At 46.5% G+C, this 27,111-nt stretch overlaps 1 protein-coding gene across 3 annotated transcripts in view; it reads left to right on the forward strand.

Annotated features, from left to right (window-relative positions):
• The first annotated feature begins 388 nt into the window (after positions 1-388).
• Positions 389-27,111, forward strand: part of LOC144823224 (neurabin-1-like) — a 647,660-nt gene continuing 620,937 nt past the window's right edge. For all 3 annotated transcript variants that reach the window (XM_078681559.1, XM_078681561.1, XM_078681560.1), the window contains exon 1: positions 389-1,785. In XM_078681559.1, the coding sequence (XP_078537685.1) occupies positions 583-1,785 (1,203 nt within the window). In that variant the 5' untranslated portion in view covers positions 389-582. The remainder of the gene's footprint in view (positions 1,786-27,111) is intronic.

Consider the following 27,111-nt stretch of genomic DNA (forward strand, 5'->3'; position numbering starts at 1 on the left):
AAAGAGTGAAGCATTGTAAATGGAGACAATTACTGCAAATACTATTTACCGGTAACAAAAGCGCGACGGTTGGAATTTCCATCACGTTATACAGCACTCTGACCTAGTTGCAGGTGCTGCTGCATAAGAAGCCTCGCTGATCAGTTACACAAAAAAACAACAGAGCAGCGTTGTAATTTTGTCCCGTCACTACCATTGCCCGTGTTGTGCCATGGAGCTGTAATAAACCTACACAAACTGATAGTCTCTGATTCGCTGAAAACTCAAGCCTGCGACAGGTCATTCAAAAGTCACTTTTGTAAATGTAGGAAAAGTGCGCCGATTCCAGGACCGGTAGCACACTCCCTGCGCAACAAGTGCAGACGAGAACACCTCGAAGAAACTCAACAAAATGGCGATCACGTCCGCGCAGGCGCAGTGACGTGACGCTGCCCCCAGACGCCGACGCGCTCCCGACTCCAGCGCCTGGCCGGGAGCGGCGCAACCTCGGGAAGCGTCTGTCTGCCACCTCGGGTGGACTCAAAGAGTTGTGGCTGGGGCGCGAGAGACCGCCAGACGCTGCCTGAAAAGTTGTTTTTAGAGATGCTGAAGGCCGAGGTGAAGGGGGAGCGCACCCTGAGGAGCGCCTCCCCGCACCGGAGCGCTTATAAGTCGGACTTTCACGCTATCAAATGTTCCTTCGACGGGATGAAAGCGGACAAAGTGCCCCGGCCAACGGGGCCGCCTCCCCGGCTGAGCGCAAACGGGGGTTCGGGCGAGCTCCCCCGGGGCCGGGCGAGCTATGGCAACCGGGTGCACAAGATCAAGAACCTGTTCATGCAGCTGAGCTCGCTGCCGGCGGAGGGTGCCGAGACGAAGTTAGCACGGGCTGAGGTCCCCCCGTCGCCCACCACCCCCGAGCCCCCGGCCGGCCCGGAGGAGCCCGAGCTGGACAAGGCGGCGCTGGCCGAGAAGTTCACGGAGACGCGTCGGCTCTTTGAGCGGACCAGTAGCCGGCATCAGAGCCTTTCCGAAAGCAAGTCCCCCTCCCCGGGCCGGGAGCCCGACTTGAGCCCGGGCAGCGCCTTCCCCCGGCTAGCGGGCTCTGAGCCAGCCGCCGCCCCCGAGGAGCCCCGGGCGCGGACAGCTCCCAATGCAGGCCCCATCTCCCGCAGGCTGGAGAGCTTCATGGGGGACAGCGATGGCGAGGAGGGTCGGACCCCGGCCGCTCGGACCAGCTCTAGCCAGCCCCCCGAGGGGCCCGCTCCAGCCAGCAGCCTCCCCGACAAGAAGCCGAGCACTGAACAAGCACCGGCCAGTGCCCAGCGCAGCCCCCCTCCGCCCCCGGCCGGCCCCCCGCAGCCACAGGTGGCCGTGGTCCGGGCCGAGATGGTGGTGCTGCTCAACGAGACCTCGGACAGCGAGGAGGAGCTGGACAACGATGTGTTCGAGCAGCAGGAGCGGGCCCTGTTAACCGAGAAGCCGTCGGTCGATACCACCGCAACTGCCACGGAGGGGCCCGCGGAGAAGGCGCCCCCCATGGCCGAGGCGGAGGAGAGCGACGAGGACAGCGATGCCGACGAGCCGCGCAGCTACTCCCCGTACTCTGCCGCCGTCGCCTGCGGGATCGAGAATGCGGCTTTCGAGGACTCCGAAAACCAAGGAGTTTACAGGAAAGGGCCCCCCGAGGGCGAGGATGACAGATACGCCAGTGATTGTTACGAGGAAGTGCAGGGATTGTCAGAGGAGGAGGATGATGAACTGGACCCCAAAAGGAAAGTCAAGTTCTCCACCGGTCCCATCAAGGTGAGTTTTTTGTTGTTGTCGACTTGGTTTCCTTTTTGTTAAGTTTATTTTTTTCTTTTCTTTTGTTTTATTTTTTACAGCTGATCCTAAACCGGTTTTATGTGCTACGTGCAATGATGCTTTGATCGTTTTCTTGTAGTGCGTTACTTTAACAACATGTAACCAACGGGGTGATTTGCATAAAACGTGATCTAAACAGCTACAAACACACTGACCTGATTTTCTGCATTCCGCACTAACGAGTAGACACGCTGCACCCAGGTTGAATCCGCGGTAATGGGTATTTTAGAGTTTTGCATGCCAGTCAATAAGTAATGTGCGGGTAACGTAATTCGTAAAAGTGTTTGAATCGTCAGCGTAGTTCTCAGGGGCCAACGCATGTTTGTCTTTGAGGTACCCCCAGTTACTGCCACACCTCCGTTACTTTGACGGACGCGTTAAACTGGCATCCAATTAATGAAATCACTCGGATCTGCTAAAATCATGTTTTTTTTAAAACAAGTTTTGAAACCTGTTACTGTTACTGATTGAATTTAGGTCAATGAAAACATTGTCTGAAGCATTATGCTAAGATGGTTATTTCTGTATAATATGTCTCTTTGTGAAGTTAGATGTTTTAGTGTTTTTTAAACAGGTAGTGTAATGTGGTTAATACTAAACTAATTAGCTTTCTTACAGAACAGACTTGTCTGCGTTTTGAGCAGCTTGTTCCTTATAAACTTGTTACATATTAATACGTTCTGGCGTTTTTTTTTCTAAACCAAATGCCCTTAGTGCTTTTACAGTTAAGTCCATAGGTCTGAGGGCAGCCAATTGGAGGCCACCTACGGTAGGCATCCTTTCGCCTCTTCCTCCTCCCCAAACCCAGTGCAAAACGCGGGATAATCCAGTGCATTAACTTGCCAATATAGGGAGAAAACTCCGCATGTCTCTTTAGCACTTTATGTAGAATTATTCGGTATTCGTATTTGCATGTATGTGGTATTTCCATAGACGCTATGTTATAACCAGGTCAGGAAAGGCAGGTCATCCAATCACATGAAGAAGAAACATGGAGGCAAAACCACCAAGGTGTTCTGAACCCAGACTATGAATCTGCACACTCTGTGGCCTTCATGATGGCCTGGAAAACTTTAAAAGGTTTGTGTTCTCCACAGGCCCCACAGCATTGTGAGAACTGGACTGTTTGACTCTCTCTTACCGATGTCGAGATACATTCTGGCAATGACCATGCGTCTCAGTGGCATCAGCTTGACTGTATGTTACTGAATGTGTATATTACTCGTTCTTTATTATTTCAACTCTTAAACTCCGTAGCGAGGTGAAAGCAGAAAAAGATGTTCACGCTAATCTACTTAGTTTCTCTCCTTATCTGTTATCTAGCTTTATAACCCTTGTTTGTCTCTAGCCTTCTTTAATTTTCATTATCATACACTTTTCATTGACATTTCCCGCAATTTAACATCTTGTGTATCTCCTATTCCTAGTCGTAGGGCAAAGTTTTTGGCAGGTGTCCTTCTGACCTATCAACACAGCTTACAAATACGGGCAAGTTCTCTTGGAAACGAGTATTGGTCTGGAAAAACAGCTAACTTGGTTCCTCTCTGACCAGCCCAGCATACTTGTCTCTCCTTCAGGTCATCAGTGTGTAAAATAAAACACTTAAAAAAGCGAAATACAAGCCATCTGGCACAGAAGTTGCTGACTTGTAATTGTGAGTAAGATTCTCAACTGCAGTCTCTGGTGGTAATGCATTATAGTGCACGAGGCCGCACTAGGCTTCATTATTCAATTGAAGAATAATAATTAAGAAATCCGTCCTTGCAACATGACCTATGTGGCTATGTTGGCTTTTTTCATTTAGTTGTGTTCTCTCTAGAAAACAAGATCGCCCCAACTTCACAGCTGTACAATAGCATGGCACTGGAGCATCTATAAGTACCTGTTGGCTGGGGCAGACGTTGATAACATTAACAGTTGATTAAAGCATGGAAGCCCTGGTGTAGGGGCTCACAACTCAAAGTAGACCTGTTGCCACCCAGGAATAACGGGTTTTGATATTTGCTTCAAAAGGTGTAGTTGTAGTCCCGTGGATGAATCGTGACTTTGGTGCATACTAAATAACTACCTGGAATGGGGCAGTTGGCTATGCTCATTGAGATATTGATGTTGTAATGGTATTGATTCATTTGGGAGGTGATACTTGGGGCGTTACTGCTTAGGGGAGCTCTTGTACTGTGTGATGGGTGCGAGAGCAGTAACTGTTATCAGTACGAGACTGAAAGCGTTGCACAGCCCCTTTCTCAATGGATTTTTTTCTCAATTGGACTGTGTACTCCTTGCAACAAGCAATGTTTTATGCAATCATGCTAACTGCATCAGAAGTCTAGAATTCAGTGTTTGTTAAATGTCATCAGCTTTTCCTTATGTTTCTTTTTATTGGTGTAAATGCACGAGGCAGCACAATCCAATCGGGTGTTAGGAGTGTATGTGAATCATTTCCAGGTACATTGTCCTCCAAGGCCGATCATTTGAACATATGTGCGCCTCAATTGCTCAAGTGAATTGACTTTAATTTAACATAAGGAATTCACGTTGGCATTTAACCATTGTGAGGAATGCAAACACTCATGTTGCACTCGGACTGTTACCTTTTCAAAGTGAGTGGTGTGTTTGAATGGTCATAAGGCAGCCATAGCTAGGCATTTTGCTTGAAGTCTATGGAATATCTTAGTATTTCAGACATTACTTTGTGTGTTCAGTGGAATTTGATTACTTTTGGAGATTATTCTCTCCCTCTCCTAAGGAGGCAGTTTTAGGGCTGGTTGGCCAGTCCTTTAGTTTTCAATTTTCTCCACTTATAGTTTTGCTTCAATTTTTATCCCTTTTCCTCTTTGTATTTTTCCTTAAGAGTATCCTTAAGAGTATACAACAGCTGTCAATGCTCGTCTAACTGGTCACTTGCTTCTCAATTCTTCAGCATCCTACATGGCAACTTCTCTAACCCAGGAAACTATTATGGAATGTTGTTGTCCAAAGTGTATCTTTGTTTTACCATTCTAAATTGGGCAGTCGTGATAAACTATGCACCATACCTCTGCAAAATGGACACTTGGTGCTGTATTTAGTTTATCATTACAAGAATATATCCACCATGTTTTTTTGGCAGCATGGTTTTCTTCTACTTCTATTCGTTTCATTTATTTTTCGTATGTTGCAGAGTGTGTGTTATATTGCAGTGTGTCAGAGGGCGAATGCAAGAATGAGTCAGTGGTTGGGTAAATACATGCATGAGTGCACAGATGAGTGACCGAGTGCACGTTAGATGACTTATTGAGCGACTAAACCCATCATCGACACACAAGACACTTTCAGTCATAAGCCAGACCTGTTGGCATCACCGCTGCTTGTTTGATACTTTCCCAGCTTTGGCAAAACCAGCAGCACTGGCTTCAAAGTGATTAAAACCATTTGGGCAGCAGCACATTTAAACAGCATTTGTTAATGCCTAGTTTTTACACATTTTGGCACGAAAAAGCCAAAACTATTGGCTTGTTAGTATATCTAGTTTAGAATGTACTTAGTTTCTGTGTCACATGGTCATTATGTGGCTCGATTTATGTTGTGCATTCTGTTTAATGTGGTCTATCAGCCACGTGTAACATTCTATTTCCGCTGTGAGAAAAACTGTTGGTTAAGTGTATTTAATTAAATGCAGATTCATTTTTTATGAATGGAAATTTGTCATTCAAAGTAAAAAGAATCTGCATATCAATAAATGAAAGTTGAAGCAATATCAATCTCCATTCCAGGTGTTTTTGATATTTTTGTTTTTTGTTTCTTTATTTATAATCCATTGCAAATATATTCACTAAAATTGTAATAGAAAAAGTGACTTCCAAGTTTCCGAAAACGAGTGCACCGAGCTTTTAAATTAAGCAAGACTGATTTGTTTGGGGAGGGGACTTTTGCATTTTTATTTCCTAGCTCCATTTGGGCTTTTGAATGGGTACTTCTTCTCTTTCCTTGCATGTGAGCTTGTCTCAATTGCATCTCACCACCAACATGCTACAGACATTCCTGGCATTCCCAACGAAGGTATTTAACTCATAACTGTCAAAAAACAAGCGCTCAAGTTCTTTTCAGTGCATCCACTGTAACTAAAGTTTTTTCGTGCATGGCTATTCTTTTTTGGCATAAAAAGTAAAGTGCAAACTTTAGGAGTGCCATTTATTTTTAGGCATGGACGGTAAACTCTGATCTGCCGGCAGAGTTCGCAGAGGTTTGTCCGCTCCACCTGCGACGCAGAGTTCTGGAAAAAATCCACCAAACACAACGTAGCTGAGTTTTTCTCAAGCATTGCTTGCCAGTGTTAAGTTGGAGAGCGAGAACATTGAGCACTAGGGCGAGTCCTGGAACAATTTCTCAATGCGGATGGTCACTACCGCTTGCATTGAAAAAGCTTCAGCCAAAGTAGAAAATCTACTCCAGCGGCAGGAAGAAGCAGCGTTCTCTTTTTAGAATAGCTTGCATATTCTATTTCCAAATTTAACTGTGGCGATATCTGCAATTTTATGATTTGTGACAAGCCTATAATAAGGATAAAGATATGATTTTCCTTGTGAAATATTATCTGTAAGTAAGAGCTATGGTGTTGGTCACACCCTCTGACGCATCCTGGGATAGAGGATTTTCACTTAGATAATCTGTGCTACCGTTTTAGGAGGGGATGTATATTGTTTTACCCAGCACCGTTTTTCCATTTTTCCAATATTGTGACTCTTTAATTGATGGGAGCATTGTGAGAAATGTTATGCTCAATATATCATATCCAATTTGGTTATTATTAAAGGCTGTGGGCCTGAAAGGTTCATTTGGGAAAAGTAAAGCAAGATGGTACATGTTTTCTCTTTTTATTGTGAAAACCTACAGCAAAGACAGTAGGATTAATTTATTAAAATCATAAATTAAAACCAATAGGCCTTTAAGGGTGAATTGTGTATTTACTGTGTTAATGCCTGTAGAAGGGTCTTGTGTTGCATGGAAGCTCACAGGTAACTTTAGTAGCCAAGGGTTTTGGTTATTCAGTTTGACAAACCTTATGATGGAAAATGTTCACAGTGGTAATGTTAGGAGGGACTGACTGGTTTAGTTGTCTGTCAGGCTCTTAAAAACAAATACCTGAAAAATATTTACACATACCAAGAAGACCCTCAGAGCAGTCCTATTCTACTGTTTGTCTATTAAAATGTGGTTCACTTTCGGCTTCTGCCTGTGGGAGCAAATGGCATGGGGCAATGGGTCAGAATATTTCAACTGTTGGCTCTGTTGCCCTGTGATAGTTGGCATTTTGCCTGACCGCATGCACATCCATCTGAAAATGAGTGTGCACAGTACCAAGTTTGGCAGGCCAATCCTTTAATTTTAAGTTTTGTTCTTTAATAGACCCCTTTTCATTTCTTTCTCTCTCCCATATTCAGTTTTGTTTTTTGGGTATCTTTTATGTTTGACTGCCCCACAGCTCCCAAGACAGTGCTCCCAGGCCGCTTGCTGTTCATTGCATCTGCAGTGTGCCATATCAAGTAGCTACTGCTTCTCATCTGGACACCCAGCTTCGAATGACTTGTCCATAGTGAATCATTGTTCTATGTTTCTAGGATGTCCATCAAGAAGCGTTATGTTGGCCCTCTTATATTGATACAACAACGATGCACTGTGCACAGTACCATTCCAAGATGGTTCGGTGTTTACTCAGGTCCATCTTGGAATGGTATTCAGCACACTGAATCATTGTTTTACCAACCCAAGATGAGTAACGTTTTGCTTCTGTACACCGCAGCTATAATGGAAATTTTAAACGGTGATACATAATGTACAGTGCCATTGGAAGTTGGTGGTCCGCTGCGATGTGTAATTAGGTCGAGCCTACGGTCAGCGTGCATGCGCTGCTCTCGGAGAGGACCTTTATAAATCGGTCTGCCCTTTTCAAGCACTCGTGCTTGTGCTGGCGTCCACCTTGCGGGAGCAAGCAGCGGTGCGCAGGGCCATCTGTTTGTAAATTAGCGTGGCAACGCGCGCTTGTTTTCTTTACCCGTCTTCTGCGTCTTTGATGTTCCCCTTCTGGGTTACTGTCGTATGAGTTTGATTGTGAGTTGGATTCCAAAGTTGTGTGCGACTTGAAATCTGCAATGTATTTGTGTGCATGGTTTTCTGCCCTTGTTCTGTACCCGGCTGTGTGTATTCAGTGCGCACTGCACGGTCCGTTTCCTCCCGCTCTGTGTCCAGCCCGCAGCACTTCTTGTGTCAAACATCTCTCCTCCTGGTCTCTGCATGCTTGTCGAGGAGAAGTGGATTTTACTGGTGAGGGTATGATATATTTCAGGATATTGTGACCTCCTGACCAACCTGCCTGCCCCAGTCCCTGCTCTCGGCCGCACTCCCCCCGCCCCTCCCACTTGTTTGTTTCGCAGGCCTGCACTCGCCTGCCACCATCACGGACATCGGGTCGGCGGTGTAGGGCACGCATGCTTCCTGCTCCCACTTTCTGCCCTGCCCGTTCTGATTTCTTCTTCCCCCGCACAGCGCCGCCGCCCACGGGTGCCCAGTCCCTGTCTCATGCTGCTCCAGCGCCTGCCGTTGCACAGTCCCCCCTCCGCCATGCACACGCTGCAGAAGGATACCACCATGACCAAGATCTTTGTTGGCGGCCTCCCCTACCACACTACCTAAGCGTCACTCAGGAATTACTTCGAGGTGTGCGAGGACATCTAGGAGGCCGTAGTCATCACCGACCGTCAGACCGGCAAGCCCCGGGGCTACAGCTTTGTAAGTGTTACTCGGATAGAGCGCTCTCTGCGTGGGTGCACTGACCAGTGGTTTTATTTAGGCACTGCTGAGCGTGTACTAGTGCAGGGACTTTGTCCTGGACTTTACGTTTATGTTCTTATGTGAGGGGGCCTGGATATAGCTCTCTTTGCACAAAAGTGGTCATATGTATATTGCAGATGGTAAGGTGACCTGTTCCTTTTATAGTTCATTTTAGAGTTTTTGGGTTATTTCCTTACCCTGGGTCTGGATCAAGCGCTCCGTTAGCCTCACTGTCTTACATGTAGGGAGTTGTTACAGATTTTCTTTTGGGTTTTTCCAAATATTCACACCTCGTATGCTCCGGTTTCCCCCAAATGCCTAATTGTCTTTCCCTCTCTGAGATGAGGCACCTGCCTGGCCTCCTTTGCAGCTGCCTCGCAGTCGACTTCCTGTCTAGTGTGGATCATCAACATCCCTCGCTGTACCCCAGCCCGGGTTTGTGACTGTAAATGTATAGTAATTGGATAAAGTGACAGGTGTGGGTGAAATACTAATCAGCAACGCTCCTGGTCCGCGCCCGACCTGCGCCTGCCTGCTTGAGGCGCTGTTTTCACTGCTTTGTGCCGCTTATGCCCTCCCCGTTCTCACCTTCTGTTGTCATTTTACTTTATTTGATGAGGAGCTAAGCACAGAAATGATAAGCTGGAGCAGGGCTGAACTGAATCTCATTTCATTGACAAGTGGCGCTATATGACCAGCATTGGCATAGCCAATAAGTCTCGCCTTTGGGACCTTTATAAGTATTTAATTATGCAGCACAATATCCTTGGTGCAACATCAACTGTTGCATGGCTAAACACTTATAATGTCCCAAAGGCGAGGCCTATGGGCTATGCCAATGCTTGTTTTTGTATTGCAAGCCTATGTCTGCCGCTCTTAGGCAGTGACATCGTTCCTTTTTTTGCTCTTTTATTCTTTCAGTTAATGTTGCGTATGCTTGTTGACTTGTATTTTTTTGTGGCTGGGTAAGTGGGTGAATGCAAGAATGAATAAGTGGATGGGTGAATACATAGATGGTTGACAGTGCATTTGTAATGACTTATTGGGTGCTTAAATTCACATGTGAATGAAGAGACACTCATTAATAAGTTAGACTATTTTGTGTGGCCAAGTCTTGTTTGCAGAAATCTTCTCCACTATTTGTGGGTTTAAAGTTCATGAAGTTGCCATGCCTGGCAAACTTTAAAAAATGAAATTTTGCAAAGATGCATTGGAAAATCATTCTTCTTTGCCTGCCCTCCCTATATATTATGGTGAACAGTTCTGCACTCTCTATTGCTAGATGTTTTGACTATTATTACCTTGTTGTTTGTCTCTGCAGTGGGGCTCCGTGTCCAGTCATCAGATTTAACCATCTTCTACATTTTCCTGTGATTGTATTTAATATATTGTGATTTGAGTTAATCAAAAGAATACGGAGTAGTTTTCTCAATCAATTTGACGATCTCACGCAGCACGTGCAATGTAATGATCAAGGTAGGCCCTCCCCTTGGGGACTAGGTCAGAAATCTGGTAAGCAAACATATCTCAATCAGGGTGCTGTCACATTATATGCCAAAGCACCATATGATTTAATTATCTATAAAAGCACATAGTCATTGAAAAATATGCTAAATTTTGTACCTACTTAAAGCCAAAACGTACTCTGTATTAGATGTTTGTCTATCATAGATTGTGATCGTGTGCTTGTAGAAAAAGCTGTCTGTTACTAGTAAGTCACTATGCAGAGTCAGTGACAAAACAGAAATGCAAAACAAAAAAACACACTTCAGTCTCCCACCAACCATGTGGGAACAAATAATATTGTCAGCGTGTTAGTATTTACAGTGGTGTATACAAAATTTCATATGTTTTATACAGAGTGTGGGGATCAGTTGATGGTGATTTCAAGAGGGGTTGAATGGGATAGAAAAATATGCTAGTCACCATAAGTAGGGCACCCCATAGTCCTTGATCTTTGTTAGGTACTCAAAACAACATTGCGAAAAATAATTGCTTCCATTGTTTAGCCACCCATAGGGCAGTAAAATCAACATGTCCACCGCAAGCCTGTGTGGTCTGTGCATTGATCCTGAAGTATTTGAGAAACGTGATCTAGAGGTAAGGCGAGCTGGATGTGTTGAATGCACAAAAGAAACAAAGAGGCAAAACAACCCACCTCCAAATATCTGTTTAAGGGAAAGTGGTGTACACCGAGAACAATAAGTAACTTAGCCACCTGAATCATACAGTATTTTGTACTGTGCCTCATGGAGACTTAGTGAATGGTTGTGTTTGTATATATCCCTCGAGTGCTTGCCAGTCCCTCTCTGAGATGCCATGGCCCAGGACTTGTTCCCAAAAAGCCATATGATGAGGTGGTTGTTGTGCGTAATTACATAGCATATGAGAAAGAGATAATGCCCTTAGTGCCTTAAGTCTTCTTCACAAAACTTTCTAGTTGGGTGAGTTCTCTCATGATTGCTCCTTTAGTCTCTGGTTGTAGTGCCCAGTGTCGTAATTGTTGGTAGTGGAAAGCTTCCTCTTTTGCCAGGTTGAAATCTCGTTGGCAGTTTTCAAAGGTAAGTATATCTGTGTTATGGAATAGGCGTGATAAAGTCAAACTCCCTCCCTTTCATCCAGGCGTCAAGTAGTCCTGCTTGCATTCTTGAGGGAACGCTGGGTTGTAGTGAATCGGTCGTAAAAGGAGAGGGGGAGGTTGTCCATATTGACTTCTTAAGAACCTCGTCCCAAACCTTCAGAACCATTCTAGTTGGAGTAGTAATATGAGCATTGGTAGGGCGAGCTATCTTTGGTTTCCATAGCAAGTCCCATATGACCTTGCCTGCTATTGCCCTGTCCATTTGTAGCCAGTGCTTGTCTGGCTCCCTTTGTGACCACTCTACTACTACCCTAAGCTGTACCACCTTTTAGTATAGGGTAAAGCATGGGAGACTCAATCCTCCCTCCGTTCTAAGTCGTCGGAGAAACTTGAAGGGGCGTCGAGCCCGCTTATTTTGCCAAATAAATTTGTTGAGGATGATAAGTTTTTCCAGATAACCGGATTCAAGTTCAATGGGCAGGCTTTGAAACAGATGGAGGAATCTGGGCAGCACTACCATTTTGATCACATGGATTCTGCCTAGCCAGGATAGGTATAATGGGGCCCATCGCTTTATATCTGACTTCAGAGTTTGCAGTAATGGTGGGTAGTTAGCCTGGAATAGTTGTGAGAGCTTTGGTGTCAACTTCATACCTAAGTAGGTAAGGTTTTTCTTGGCCCATTGGAAGGGTGTGGTGTGAGTGAGTCTCCATATCACCCTCAGGGATGGTTGGATTTAAAAGGAAGGATTTCGAGAGATTAATATGGAGGCCTGCCACTCCTTCAAAAAGTCTCAGTTCGTTTTGTAGGGCCGTCAGTAAATTGTGTGGGTCTGTCAGGGAGTGCAATATATAATATGCAAATATGGAAATTTAATGGTCTTCCACCCCAAAGGTAATCCATTTGACTGCTCGGTTTGCCCTTGTCGTTACTGCTAGGGGTTCGATGCTCAAGACAAAGAGAAGGTGAAAGTGGGCACCCCTGTCCCGTTCTTCTTTCCAAGCGTAATGGGTTCGCGCTCCTGCCATTTACTAGGACTCTTGAGCTTGGCGAAGCATAGTTTGCTCAAACCATGGTGATAAAGGCTTCGCTAAAACCAAAGCGTCCGAGGGTCGCCAATAGAAATGCCTAGTCTATCCGGTCAAATGCTTTCTTAGTGTCCAGACCAAGCTGAACCGCAGGGATTCCCTTTCGAGTTGCTTTTTCTATGAGTTGGAGTATGCATCTGACATAATCATGTGTTTGTTGCCCCTTAATGAACCCCAATTGGTCTCGATGGATTGACTCTGGCATTGGGCCTTCCAGTATTGTGGGTAATACTTTTCACTAAAGCTTGCCATCTAGGTTGAGGAGGGTAATGGGGTAGTAGGAGCTGCATAGATTTGGGTCCTTTCCGACTTTAGCGATATAGTTAAATAACACTGTCAGGTGGGGTGTTAGCACGCTGTTATAAAGCATATTGCACTGTACTGTCAGCCCGTCCGGTCCTGGGGATTTGAAGAGTCTTAGGGAGCTGATTGGTAGCCATACCTCCTCCTTGCTTATGGGTTCTATTAGCCTCTCGTTTTGTGTCCCCGCTTTGTTACCCTGTGTATATAATATTTGTTTCAACCTTAACAGTGTCAGTTCGGCCCTGTTTGCTTAGATTGTGTTTAAATTGTCCTTAGCTGTGGTGACTTTGGTTTGGAGGCTTGGATTGGGAGCTGTCTTGTGCGCCTGTTTGAGAGTGTGAAGCTCTGGCTCGAAGGTTTGACGTTCCAGTGCCCTTTGCCTATTTAGTTCCATCTTTGCTGCAATACCGTGGCCCCTCAGGACTGCTTTATAGGCATCCCAATTATTAGAGGGTGTTGTGTCTTGGAGATTGTTTAGTTGAAAGTATTTATTTATGGTTTTGCGGAAATCGTCCATCGTAAGTCTGTCACATAGTAAAGCCTGGGGAAAGAACAAGCGGACACATTTTGGTGTACGGTCTCGCCACTCGATGGAGCTAATTACCAGTGCTTGGTCTGAGATGATAATAGATTGAATGTCGGCAGAGCGTACTTTGCTCTTTAGTGTCTGACTCATAAAAATGTAGTTGAGCCTCGAGTATGTGTGGTGAAAAGAATGTGTAGTCCCTATCTGTCGGGTGGAGCTCTCTCCATATGTCAGAGTCCCAGCTCTTATATTGCATTTTTGCCCGCTTTCGAGAAACTATCTGTCTGGGTTCTGTGAGGGTGTGTGCTGTGTGACCCCGAGTGCCAAGTGAGATTGAAGTCCCCCATGAGAAGTATCTCCCCTTCTGCAAAACCTCTCATCATGGTCAGTGTCTTCGTTATGAAAGGCAGTTGATTAGTATTTGGGGCATAGATCGATGCCACTGTTCCCATTATCCCTCTTATGTGCCCCTTCACCAACGTTACTCTGCCCTCTTTGTCGGTATTGTAACCTTCCGGTTGGAATTTCAATGTCGAGTGGAATAGTAGTGGCACCCCGTTGTGCTTGGTGGGACTGGATGATTGATATATTACGGGATAACTTTTATGTCATAGCCTATGATCATCCGACCTTTTGACGTGCGTTTCTTGTAGGGCCCCTATATGGTAACGTTCATCTAATAGATACTTCCAAATTATGTGGCGTTTAGCCGGAGCATTTAACCCTCTCGCATTCCACGGAGACAGCTGATAGGGTTTGTAGTGATTACAGATATACAGGCGCTCTACCTAGAATTAACGTTACACTTCGTAAGGTCCGTCTTTGGAACACGGCGACCGGGAACACACAGAGGAGGGATTCCAAACCATAGTGCACTACTTGCATAAGGATAACGGTAACGAAATCCAGCCCTTAATTTTCATATTGGATCCCCTCCCGGTATTGTCAGACACTCACACGTGTCTAGTCTCTCTCTCTTTTTTGTACTAATGCGCCTCAGTGAGCGCCCACGTCAGAAGATTAGTCGTACATATAACTTTTAACCAGGGTTCTTTGGATCTTAAAGATATTGATTACCTGTTAATTTATATACAGGATTCTCCGCTCAACCACACCTACGTTTCGCATCGACCCATAGATGCCTGGGTCTATTTACCAGCCCTGAAGAGTCGTGTCGACTCCACTTTTTGAACACGACGAAACACGTGTCGGCTGAATGTGGATCCAATAAACATCTTTGAAAAGTTTAAAGAACATAAGATCTGCTGTTGTTTTCTACCTTATTGTTATTACTGTTTTGTATGTTTTTACACTGCTTTGTGGTTGCGAGAGCATTGCTCCTGTTCCTCTCGCATTCCACGTTAGAGCTTGGACTACCATTTCCCTGACTGAGGCTGTGTTTCTCTGTTCTATCCCAATGGTTAATTGTCATTGCATGTGTCCGTTGATAGTTGTCTTTCTGCCTGTTGAGTACCTAAAGGGGAAAAAATGAAAATAATCCGCCCCTCTCACCCAATCCCCCATGTTCTATGGTCTTCATGCGCTTTGTTAGTTATGGATGTTTGCGCCTCACAGATTATCGGTTTGCACGAGTTACAGGGCACCATTTCAAAGTTCTTAAACTGTGTCTCTCTTTGAGATTGGGTTTGAAAGATGAATCCTGTATTTTTTTTGTTTGAAAAATATTTCTATCAATTTCAAACTTTGTCACACTCATTAAGAAATATACAGTACAGCCATTTATAGAGTATTGTCCTAATATCAAGGAATGTACAGTTTTCAGTCACTGAGTTCCAAAGCGTGCGCCCTATAAAAGCTGTATTTCCATTTCCACAGTTGGGGAAATACACGACCCCTTCCTCCCCCTACACATTCCATTTACCCCATTTGTTGTCCCATTTCTTAGGGCAACCCCTCGATTAAAAAAAACTTCTTTCTCTGCAATCATGCACTCGTCTACTTCCATTGCCCATATCCTGTGTGATGGTCACTCTGCCACTTCTCACTTTTGAGCTATTTTACGTTTTACTAAGGTGAATCCCAACGTAGACATTTGTTGTTCCACCTCCGTGAGTTCAGTCACCTCCCATATGTTGAGGAGCCCGAGACGTGGTGTAAGGGTTAGTTCCTTCCCTAGTGCATCCTGTATATGTTTCATCGCCCGTCCCATATGGGTCGTACAATGGGACAGTCCCAGATAGTATGGAAATAGTTGCGTCCTGGCAGCAGCCCCGCAAGCACAGCGAGTCTGATCTCAAACCTATTTTCGCTAATGTGATCCCTGTTAGATACGTTCGGTGTAGGATTTTGAGTTGTATCAAACGGAAACGGAGAGCGATAGCCGCCTCCCTTGGGAACATCAGCGCCGCCTGCCAGTACTCCTCCTCGATGGGACCTAGATCGGTTGCCATTTTTCTCGGAGCGCCTGAAACGGGTCTAGCAGGTTATTACACAGTTTTTGGTATGTTAATGAGGTTGCTTTACTTAATATTGGCTCTGACAGCAGCCGATCTTCAAAAGGGGACGACTCTGGCAACATGCTCATGTCCGGGACTGCGGCAGCTAATGCATGCCGGTTCTGTAAGTATATCAAAACCTCCCGCTGAGCCAGGTCCTATTTCTCCCGTAGTTCCCTGAATTTAAGGATTTTTCCTGTATTTCATCAGATGCCCTACATTAGAAATTCGATAGTATCCCACTTGTCGAACCCAGGTTGATTGCATAGCAGTCCCAGTTTTTGGGAAGCCCATAGTGGTGTGGCCCGAGTCAGTACATTTGACCATCCAAGGCGTCAAGTTGCCTGGTGCCAAATCTCCACTGTATGGGCCGTTGGTCCGATATATCGTCCTTTCCGGATTTTCGTATAGAGAGCCCCAATGCATCCCTCACGACCCATCTGGTATCTGTCGAGCATGTAGGCCGGGTCCTCCGGGGACCGATATATCCAGGGGTGTACTGCCACTAATTGCGAGGCCCAGTAGTAAAGTCTCACGTCTGGGAGGGCGATTTCCCCTGTCATACCACCCCTTGGTCAATTTCCTCAACGCTATGCGGGGAAAACTGCCATTCCACAGTAACAGTTTAATGTTGCCCTCCACACTTGTAAAATAAGCGTCAGGAACCTTACTTGGACAGTTTTGAAGAATGTATAAAAAGTATGGAAGAGCTAGCATTTTGAATAGGGCTGCTCGGCCCAACAGAGAAAAGGACAGGTATCTCCAGTGCTTAACGTCATTACGCATTCTATCTAGGGGTGCCAGTATGTTCCGCTCATAAAAGAGTTCGGGATCTGGGGTTATGAAAACCCAGAGGTAACGAAACTCGTCTAGGGCAACCTCTACTTTGCAGCCCAGGGGGAGTTTGGGAACAGAACCCCGAAGGACCTGTATTACCGATTTTGCTCCAGTGAATCACATAGCCGGAATACGTCCCAAAGTTTGTAAAGATATTTAGTATTATATGTATTGATTTGTACGGGGACGCGAGACAGAGCAGGATATCACCAGCATAGAGCGATATCCTGTCCTCCCGCCCATTTCAACCCTCTAAGCATTACATCTCCTTATATCCAGGAAGCTAGTGGTTCCAGCATTTGAGCAAAAATTAAGGGGGACAGGGGGCAGCCCTGCCTGGTTCCTCTTCTCAGTTGGAATTTTCTGGACGTATGGTTATTAACCCGTACCTGGCCCCACAAATCCGTATACAGCAATTTTACCCAACCCAAATTTTTTGGGCCAAATCCCAGGTGTCTCAACACTTCAAAGAGATAGGGCCACTCTATATAGAATCGAACGCCATTGAGGCGTCTAGGGACAATATCACTGCATCTTCTATATATTTCTATCGCCCAAGAACATTGTGAAGGAGACGCATGTTCAACGCATATTCCTCCCTGGCATAAAGCCAGATAGGTCGGGGTGGACCAAAGAGGGGATCACCGAGACCAGGCGCGAGGCGAGAAGTTTAGCGAATATTTTTGCTTCAGCGCTGATTAAGGCAATCAGCCTGTAGGAGCCGCAATTCTCTGCGGGTTTCCCCGGCTTACGGATAACTGCTATAGAGGCCAACCGTTGGTCCGCTGGCAGGACTCCTTTCTCGTAGCTTTCCTTCATACATTTATTTTATTTATATTGTTTGTAGAGCGCATGAATCACCCCAACCGGGGTATATCCACACTGTAACATCCTTAGACAACCAAAAAGGGAAAAATCAGAACAGTGAAGTTTTTAACTGTTTCCTGAAGGTTAGGTAGGTGGATGGGCAGTGGGTTCCACACTGTTGGTGCCAAATGAGAGAAGGATTTGCCCCCCAACCTTGCCTGTTTTATTCGGGGTATGTGTAGGAGATCTTTGGACCCTGAGCGGAGAGTCCTGGAGAGAGTGTACCACAACCAGCTTGTGTATCAAATGCTTAGGCCCCATGTTGTTTAGTGCTTTAAATATCATACAGCAAATCTTGAATTTGATCCTCTTACGAATGTGTAGCCAGTGCAGTTTATGTAGATGGGGAAGTGAAGCAGATCTGGATGGGGCATTGGTTACTGGTTGGACTGCTGTATTCTGTACCACTTGTAGTCTGTTTAAGGACGATTCCTTGGCTGAGATCAACAGAGCATTACAGCAGTCCAGTCTGCTTAAGATTAAGGTTTGTATCAGGGTTTTTCTTGTGGATAATGGGAGTAGGGGGAAGACTCTCTGCGAAGAAGGCTTAATGTGTGGTAGCAGGTCCTAGTGGTTGAGGCAGCATGCTCCTCCAAGCTTAACGTCTGGTCGATTTGGACCCCTAGGTTCTTTACCACTTGTTTTGGGGACGGGCCCAGTTCTTCTGGCCACTAGTTTGGTGACCACCCTGTTACTGCATCTTTGAATAACATAATTTCATTTTTCCCAGCATTCAACTGAAGGAAGGTGTTGCTCATCCAATCAGTGATGGCTTTCATGCCCTCCGAGAAGATAATCTGAGTGCTTGTGTCTTTCTTGTCGAAGGAAAGAATCAGTTGTGTCGTCGGCATAGGAAATTGGCATGAACCCTAGGTTTCTTAGTAGGTGCGCAAGCGGTGTGACATAAATGTTAAATAAGGTAGGGCTCAAGCATGAGCCCCGGGGCACACCCTTAGTAACATTAGTGGTCTGTGATCTAAAAGGACCAAGGTTGATGGTTTGAGTTCTCTCCTCTAGAAAGTCAGTCAACCATTTAAGTGCATTTCTCTGAATGCCTATATCTCAAAGTCTCTCCAGCAAGATCTGGTGGGAGATGGTATTGAATGCTGTAGACAGGTCGAGCATTATAAGAATCACTGCCCGACTCTTGTCTGCTAGCATTCTGATGTTGTCTGTGACTGTCACCAGTGCTGATTCCGTACTGTGTTTAGGTCGGAATCCTGATTGTGAGTGGTCGAGACAGTTAGAGTTTTCTGTAAATCCGGACAGGTGTTTGTTTATGTGCTTCTCTAGTAGTTTGCTGTGCAGAGGAAGTAGTGAAACGGGGCGGTAGTTGATGACATCAGGGGGAAGCTTAGCATTTTTCCTAAGGGGCAAGATCTGAGCTGCTTTCCATTCCTTGGGGAGCCTGCCTTCCTTTAGTGAGCTATTTAATATGGAACAGATAGGGGCGGCGAGCTGTTGGCCGAGCGAGCCGTAGGTCTTTGCTGGGATTAAGTCTGAAGGAGAACCAGATTTGATCATTTTTCATAAAGATTCAATTTCCACAGGGGAGAGCAAGGGATATTCCTCAAGTTTATACTTGTTGGCCGAGGTAATGGAAGGTTCGTTTGTGCGGTTTAATCGGGAGCCATTGGCCGCAGTGATCTTGTTGTAGATGTTGTCTATTTTTAGTGTGAGATATTCTGCAATATTGTCACACAGAGTCTGGGATGACGCCTCTTCCGTGTTGCACGCTTTAGGGTTGGTGAATGATTTGAGGACCTGGAATAAAGCTTTGGGAGTTATCTGCCTGATCTAGTAGATTTGTAATGTATATTTTTCGGGCGGTTTTCAAACTGTTATGGTATTTGGTCTGAGCGAATTTGAATGTTTCTCAGTCGTGGGGATCATGTGTGTCTCGCCACTGTCTCTCTAATTTCTTGCACTGGCTTTTTAGGTTTCGCCTGGGGCACGGAGCGTTAGCTCCGCCCCCAGAGAAATCTCTAGTCTTCAGTAAGGGACTCTTGGAATACGCCCTCTGTTTCATTGGCTAGCTCCATAAATGGAGGCTAGCCATTGTAACAGAGATCTGTCCGTCAAGGCCGGACCAGATTCGGGGGCGTTCCCGAGATTTTTTCCCTCTCCACCCACTTCTGTTCGTCATCACGGTGGTGGGTGTGTGTTACGCAGGAAGCGCTTTATCTATACCCCCCTAGCGCTTGGAAGCGCTTTATATTCCTCACAGCGCCTGGCAGCACTTTTATTCCTGTAGCGCTGAGGAGCGCTTCATCTGTTACCGCCGGTGCCCACCCGGCATTGCCCGAGATTGTCCCCGTCGCCGCCCGGCCGAACCGGAAGTCAGGCAGGCCGGGAGCTGGACAGGAGGAAGTGCCAGGAAGTAGGAGGGTGGGAGCCTACCCCGCCTCCCACGAAGCGGCGCGGCTTTCTGGAGCACCGGAGCAGGCAGGAGCCTTCCCTGCGCCCCGGTGCCCTCGCCCCAGAAAGAGTGAGGAGGAGCCTTGGAGGCTTACGAGAAGACCGCCGTCGCCGCCTCTGTCCCTGCCGCCAGCCACCAGCCGGAGGAGAGAGAAGCTGGTAAGTGCTGGGGCGGGAGGAGAGTCTGGCGAGCAGTTTCCGAAGGCGAAACAGTTGCATTGTAAATGCAATACAATACAATTAACGTAACGAGAGATGGACACAATGCTGCATACTGTTTTAATTACACAACTGCTGAAGTTAAAGTTTGCAGAAGTGACGGGAAAGGCCCAGGTGCTGCCAGTAAAATATTCAACTGGGAAATACCCTGGCACGCAGCCATGTCGCCGCATTGCTCCGGTAGTGCAACCCCAGAAGAAAAATTGGAGTCCCACTTTGTTTTGTATTAATCAAGCGATTCCAAGAAGTGTTTTTCATGCTTGGAATATCAGTAACAAAAATAGTTCTGTTTTGTAAGCATAAAGAAAAATAAAATATAGGAAATGAAGTGCAACGAGCAAGTGATCTTGATTTGAACTTCACGCGGGCGTTTCATTCTGGTTCGACGAGGCAGTCCACTGCCACAACTCGTAACGGAGAGAGAACCGCAGGAGACTGTTAGCAAACCGGAGGTTACTAGGGCACCCATGTTTTCAAGGCACTCCGAGGGTTTTAGCTGAAAGGACGCTCTCTCTGTGGTCGCACTTTCATTTCTTTTCACCTATTGAACTTGTATAGTACTTTTGTCAAAGCGCGAACCCAATATTAATAACACCCGTATAAAACCAATGCAACATAAAGTTACAACTACTGAACAGAAAATATTGGCAAGAAGTGCATGACAGAGGAAATAAAAACAAGCATTTACAATGCAACGGTTTCGCCTTCGGAAACTGCTCGCCGGACTCTCCTCCCGCCCCAGCACTTACCAGCTTCTCTCTCCTCCGGCTGGTGGCTGGCGGCAGGGACAGAGGCGGCGACGGCGGTCTTCTCGGAGGAGAGAGAAGCTGGTAAGTGCTGGGGCGGGAGGAGAGTCCGGCGAGCAGTTTCCGAAGGCGAAACCGTTGCATTGTAAATGCTTGTTTCGGTCTGGAGATTAGGGGTGTTCCAAGAAGTCTGTGGGTGTTTAGAGGCCGCAGGGGATCTTTTCAGGGATACCAGCGTATCTAATGTGGTCTTTATGCTTGCTTCAAAGGCTATTAGACGTTTTTCTACCGTGTCACAATTGGAGTGCTTTGGTGGAACAAAGGTGTCTTGAAAGAGAGTGGGCGTCAGTTTGTGCCATTGTCTGTAGCTCCTAATACTTTGTATTTTGGGGGCTTTGTGCTCTGTAGGTCCCACAATACAGAATTTGATTTTAGAGTGGTCTGACCATATGAGGGGGCAGGTTGTTCCGCAAACAATGTTGGGCGAGTTTGAGAGGACTAAATCTAGCGTGTGCCCTGCTACATGAGAAGGTTCATTATTGATTTTAGTCAACTCAAGTGCGGATAGTTCTGTCAAAAGTAGGAAGCTATGATTCCAAAAAGGACAATGGGGCCAGTTTAAAGAGGTCCAACATATGTGCCCCAACTCATATGGTGCGCAGGAAGGGTACGAAGTGCCTCTAAGTGAAGAGAGGAGGAGCAGAGAGATACAGCAGAGAGTGTGGGTCACGCAACCTACACTGTAGATGAAGGGGGATTACCTTAGTTGGAACTAGGGCTCTCACACACCTAGCAAGCTAGGTGTCATGCTTCATCTTATGAGCCTGCCCCTCGTCAGGTCGGCGCTGCAATCTCTGACGGGCACCCAGTACGGGGCTGTTTGGCGGGGATCTTTTGTTCCTGCCGATGGGTGCAGTTGGGGGTAAGAGGCCTAGTGTGTGTGTATAGATGTGTTGGTAGATGTGTGGGGGGAAGCAGGTGAGTTAAAACAGGTCAGTCAGTCCTACAATATTTTAGTCAGAAGGTAGACTGCCTGAATAAAAATGTTTAGAGAGTGGCAGTGGGCTAGAGGCAATGTATCTAGCGGTCTGTAACCTACTCTCAGTGGATCAACATGTTTCGTGACCTGTGTGTCAGGATGATCGAGGCACTTTTTCAGGATCAACAACAAATGCTATCTACACAACGTAGTAGAGTACAACTTGCATACCACGTGTTCAGGTCAATAACCTGGGGGGAACAAAAATGATAAATATGTACAGTGATGCAATATATGCATAATGGGCGTATCTCATGGTCTTGATCTCAAAATGCCCGTGTGCAATATGTGCTTGGTGAACAAGTAAACTCGCACTTGCATACATGCCATATGGTGCCTTGTGAAGCTATAGTAGAGAGACTGTTTGCATGCTTATGCAGAGGGAGTCTAATCAAAAGGGTATTGTTAAAATTAACAGATTAAAATGGCTTGTGCACCATACCAACGGCCAAAGACCGAACCCCGACTCACCTAACTGTTGTTTAACGAATACTTGCAACAGTGTCCGGCGGTCATGAAAGGACACCAATTAGGGTCCCATGGAGTTGGATGAGAATAAAATATATACAAGACAATGAGTCAAGCAGTCGACCTCAATGTCACTGGCTACAGAAACAACTACCTGGCAAGACCCCTATTTGGGGGGGGGGAGTAGAGATGGGAGCACAGGTTCCGTAATACTATCCCCAACTTGGGGGCGCAACCAGGGCCCGTGTCTCCCGAGTGCACACCGGTGTCACTATCGGGTAGAGGTCACCGGGGGCTGGCTAGAAAATGAGTCCAGTACCCACCACGTGGTGCCCCAAATGACAGCGCCAGCCGGCGCGCTGCAGAGGAAACCCCAGGGATTGCTAGACGCCAGGGATGGGGAACACCGTTGTAACCAGTAGCCCAAAGCGCCCCAAAATAGCGACCCACTCCATAGAAGGTACAAACAGCTTGAGTGTCCAAACGGGATTAGTGAAGATCTACTCACCAGCGTTACTGTATGCTAATTCTACGACCTACGACCTACCCTGCCGCCGGTAATGGTACATGGCAGTGCAATGCTTCCTCTAAAGTAGCTGGGTCAGGCGGCTAAAGTAGGCAGGGTCACGTGAGGGCGTGAGTTATCATGAGTATTCAATAGCTAGGTTGTGGTTAGTTACTAGAGACCACTAAAGTCGCGGCCATCTTAGAATGCCTACTAATGCAGGCATTCTTAGTCAGATATATATAATAGTCTAAGCTTTAGATGTCAGTCTAAGTTGTATGGGGAACACTATGTGAGATAAATTTCTAGGTAACTTGTGTTCGAGTTTATTGTGAGAAAGGAGCTAATAGTATGGCGGCCATGTACTAGTGACTAAATGTAAAGGAATACAATGTCTATACTCGATGTCAATTCGAGTGGCAGCAATTGTCCCGGTTAGGCCTGATGCATTTTTAAAACCTCCATTATGGGGCCATCAATGTGCATCTAGGCTGTATTCGAAGGCGCGTCTGCGCAGAGGAGCTGTTAAGTGAGCCTCCATTTTAGAAGAGCTAGGCGGTAGGGGAATACTTTATATAGGTACCACAGGGAAAAAAAGCAGTAACTTCATGACTGGTGACTATTGGACAGATATCTGTTGGACAGGTATCTGGGAGTTGAAGGAATGCTTGTGACATAAGGAGCCCCGGTACAGTCCAGAATGGTACTAATGGAGTGGTACTAATAGAGTGGTTCAGTTTAAATTAATGAACTCCACGGAATTTCGTCATTAAGGCCATCAATATGGGTCACAAGTCTATGGACCCATCTCTGTTCGATTCTGAATAACGATAACTTGGATATCTGTGAGTGTGCCTCCAACACAGTCCAGTGTAGTGAGTCAGGGGGGTGTTGTGCCTCCCTGAAGTGTGTGTAGAGCCTAGTGGTTACTCTCTGCCATTGTATGTTGCTCTTGTGTTCGGTTATCCTAGTCTTGACCAATTCCATTGTCATCCCTATGTATTTTAAGCCGCATGGGCAAGTGATCCTGTATATGCAGTGGCTGGTGTTACAATCCGTGTGCTTCTTTAAAGTCCACTTAAAGTTAGCCGATAGGGATATCTCTTTGGTTGCGGTAGTTAGTTTACATACTGTGCAGGAACCACATGGGTAGTGTCCTGTCACTGCTGGTAGTCTCCACAGAGTCCTCTGTGTGTTCGGTGTATTCTGTATAGGCCTTGTGTGTATGAGGATATCTTTCAGGTTACGTGTCCTCTTGTATGCAAACCTGGGTTTAGGGATGCATAAGTCACCTGTGCCCAAAATACCCCAATGTTTTAGGATAATATTTTTGATTCTTGCTGAATCCGGGTTGAATTATGTTACACAGGTCAAAGTGTCGGTAGCAGGTTTTTGGTGTACTTCGAGAAGACTTTCTCTTGGGTTATTTCTTTTTTTTTGAAATTATTTTTATTGCAAAGTCATATATCAGTATCATCACAGCACAAAGAAGCACCTACAACCCTGAGGCTGGTTTACAGTATGAAAGAAGGATAAGCAAAACAGAGACCAAGTAGCCTTGTCGGGTTGCAGAGACGGCTTCTATCAACATAATGATCGATCACTCGAACCGAATGTGCTTTACAGGGAAAATATAATTTGCTTTTTATATTTTCTGCGATTGTTTCCATTTTGAACTTAAACCAATAAAAATTAAACAAAACAAAACTGCACACATGAATCAGTACGGTAATTGGTTAATCTTGGCCTGTCATCGAGTAGCAAAGGCGCCCTGCATGGGGCCAATCGTGCGAACCTTTCAAAGTCACATCCCGCCCGCGCCTCCCTCCTCCATCAAGTCCCACCGCTTTGTGATCAGCCCCTCCCTGCGCGTGTGTACTGTCCCCCACTGAACTCGACCCCTAATCAGTATCGTCCTCGTCATCAGAACCGTCAAGGTCCTCACCTTCCAATGGCTCACAAATATCTCCCCTGTACGAGTTCCAAGGCTGCCAAACTCCATTCCATTTGCGCGGGTTTTTTCTCATTTTATAGACTGCCCTTTCTGTCAACATAAGCATATCCATATTCTTGATCCACTGTGCCAGCGTGGGGAGTTCCGCCGTCCCCCATTTCTGTGCGATATCCCTTTTGGCGGTGATAAGTCCAATTGTGGTCCACACCCTCCCATAGAAAGTAAGATCTGTAGGCCCCCATATATTCAGTAAACATAACCTTGGGTCTAGTGTAAGTGAGGTGTGGAGCGTTTGTGCGATAGTGCGTAGTATTCGCTGCCAAAAACAAACAATGCGCGGGCAGGCCCAAAGCGTGTGTAGGAACGTGCCCTCTTCCCCGCAGCCCCTAAGACAATACGGATGGTCTGCTCTCAGCAGTTTGTGTAGTGTAGTGCGGGTGTAATAAATCCTATGTAAAATTTTAAGTTGCACTAGGCGGAATTTAGATGATATACCCGCCTCACGTGGAGACGCTATGGCTGCATTCCAGTCGGATTCATCAAGGTCTCCGACGTCGGTTTGCCATTTGTCTTTTAGCTTCTGCAGCGGGTCAGGTATATTATTGAGTATTTTACGGTATGTTAATGATGTTGCCCCTTCCTGCATGAAATCTGTGAGTAGACGGTCCTCTAGTGGGGAGGATTCAGGTAGAGATGTATCAGGTGGGATCGCCGCCTGCAGGGCATGCCTTATCTGTATGTATCTATATAATTCGCTGTCCCTCATGTCGTACTGTTCCTGAAGGGTCGCGAATGAGATCACTCCCTCTCCAGTCCACATATCTCCCACGGTCGATATCCCAATGTTGTCCCACTGAGTGAAGCCCCTAGTGCGTCGTAAGTGACCCAGCGCTTTGGTGTCCCACAGAGGCGTGAGCCTCGTGATGATCCCTCCCCATTGTAACTTCGCTTGTGCCTTGTACCACAGTTGAACGGTATGTTTAGTGGGCCCTATGAGTTTCGCCGCAATGCCTCGGTGATACAGAGGTGCCAGTAAGCTATTTGTACCCAGTTGTACCCTGTCTGCTTTGAATGCCGGGTCTTCCTGTGGGGCGTGCAGCCATTGGTTTAAGATCTTGAGTTGGGCCGCCCAATAATAGAATTGGATATTGGGCAGTGCAATGCCCCCATCGTACCAGCCCCTATTCAACTTCGCATGGGAAATTCGAGCTGGTCGGTTCCCCCATAACAAACTTGAGATCTGCGCTGTCACTTTCTGTAGGAAACCGGCAGGTATCAAATGGGGGGCATTTTCAAGGACGTATAAAAAACGCGGCAGGGCCATCATTTTAAATAACGCTGCCCTGCCCAGCAACGTCAATGGGAGTTCCTTCCAGTGTTGCACATCGCTTCCGATCCATCTCGAGTGATGTGGATGCCCAGATATTTAAAGGATGAGGGAGCTATTCTCAGTGGACAGGAGTCCGGCAGCGGCGGGAGTGGCCCCTTGAGCTCAAAAAGTATCGACTTCGCCCAATTGATGGTATAGCCTGACACTCGCCCATGGGAGTTGCAAATTGCTAGGAGATTGGGCAGACTGCGTTCTAGGTCTGTGAGGTATATTAGCATATCGTCCACGTAAAGGGACACCCTGTCTTCCCACTGCGAATCCCATCGTATCCCCCTCAGAAGTTGCGTAGTACGGATAGTGACTGCCAATGGTTCTAAGACCAGAGCAAAAAGGAGAGGTGAGAGTGGGCATCCCTGCCGCGTACCACGACCTAGACATATGGTCCGAGAAATGTGGCCATTCACCACTATCCTGGCCATAGGATCCTTATAAAGCATCCTTATCCATGAAATAAAGACGGGGCCAAAGCCCATCCGCGTCAGCACCGCGAAGAGGTAGCTCCACTCCACTAAGTCGAACGCCATTTTGGCGTCTAGCGACAGTATCGCTGCCGGTTCTTGCAACAGTGAGAGTCGTGCCACAACTCCGTGTACCCTGCAGAGGTTGAGAGCCGTGCTTCTATGCGGCATGAAGCCGGACTGATCTGGGTGGATCAGTTGACTTAAGCATGGCATAAGTCTGTTTGCCAGTACTTTCGCTATTATTTTGGCTTCCGGGTTCAAGAGGGAAATAGGCCTGTATGATTTACAGTCGTTGGGCGGCTTTCCCGGTTTCGGGATAGCGACGATAGTCGCCATCCGTTGGTCTGCAGGCAAGATTCCCTTCATCCTACTCTCTTCATACATTTGCAGAAGGGGCGTACTCAGGGATTCAGACATGGTTTTAAACCACTCAATAGGTACCCCATTGGGACCCAGAGCCTTACCCGAGTGGAGGGAGTCAATGGCCAATTTAAGTTCATCAGTCGTTAAGGGGGCATCGATATCCTTGGCCGCCTCAGCCGTCAAGGATGGAAGAGGCACATGCTCGAGGATGTCTCGGGCCTCGTCTTCTGTCACCACT

Source organism: Lissotriton helveticus, chromosome 3_1, assembly GCF_964261635.1.
Source record: "Lissotriton helveticus chromosome 3_1, aLisHel1.1, whole genome shotgun sequence".
Classification (NCBI taxonomy): Eukaryota; Metazoa; Chordata; class Amphibia; order Caudata; family Salamandridae; genus Lissotriton; species Lissotriton helveticus.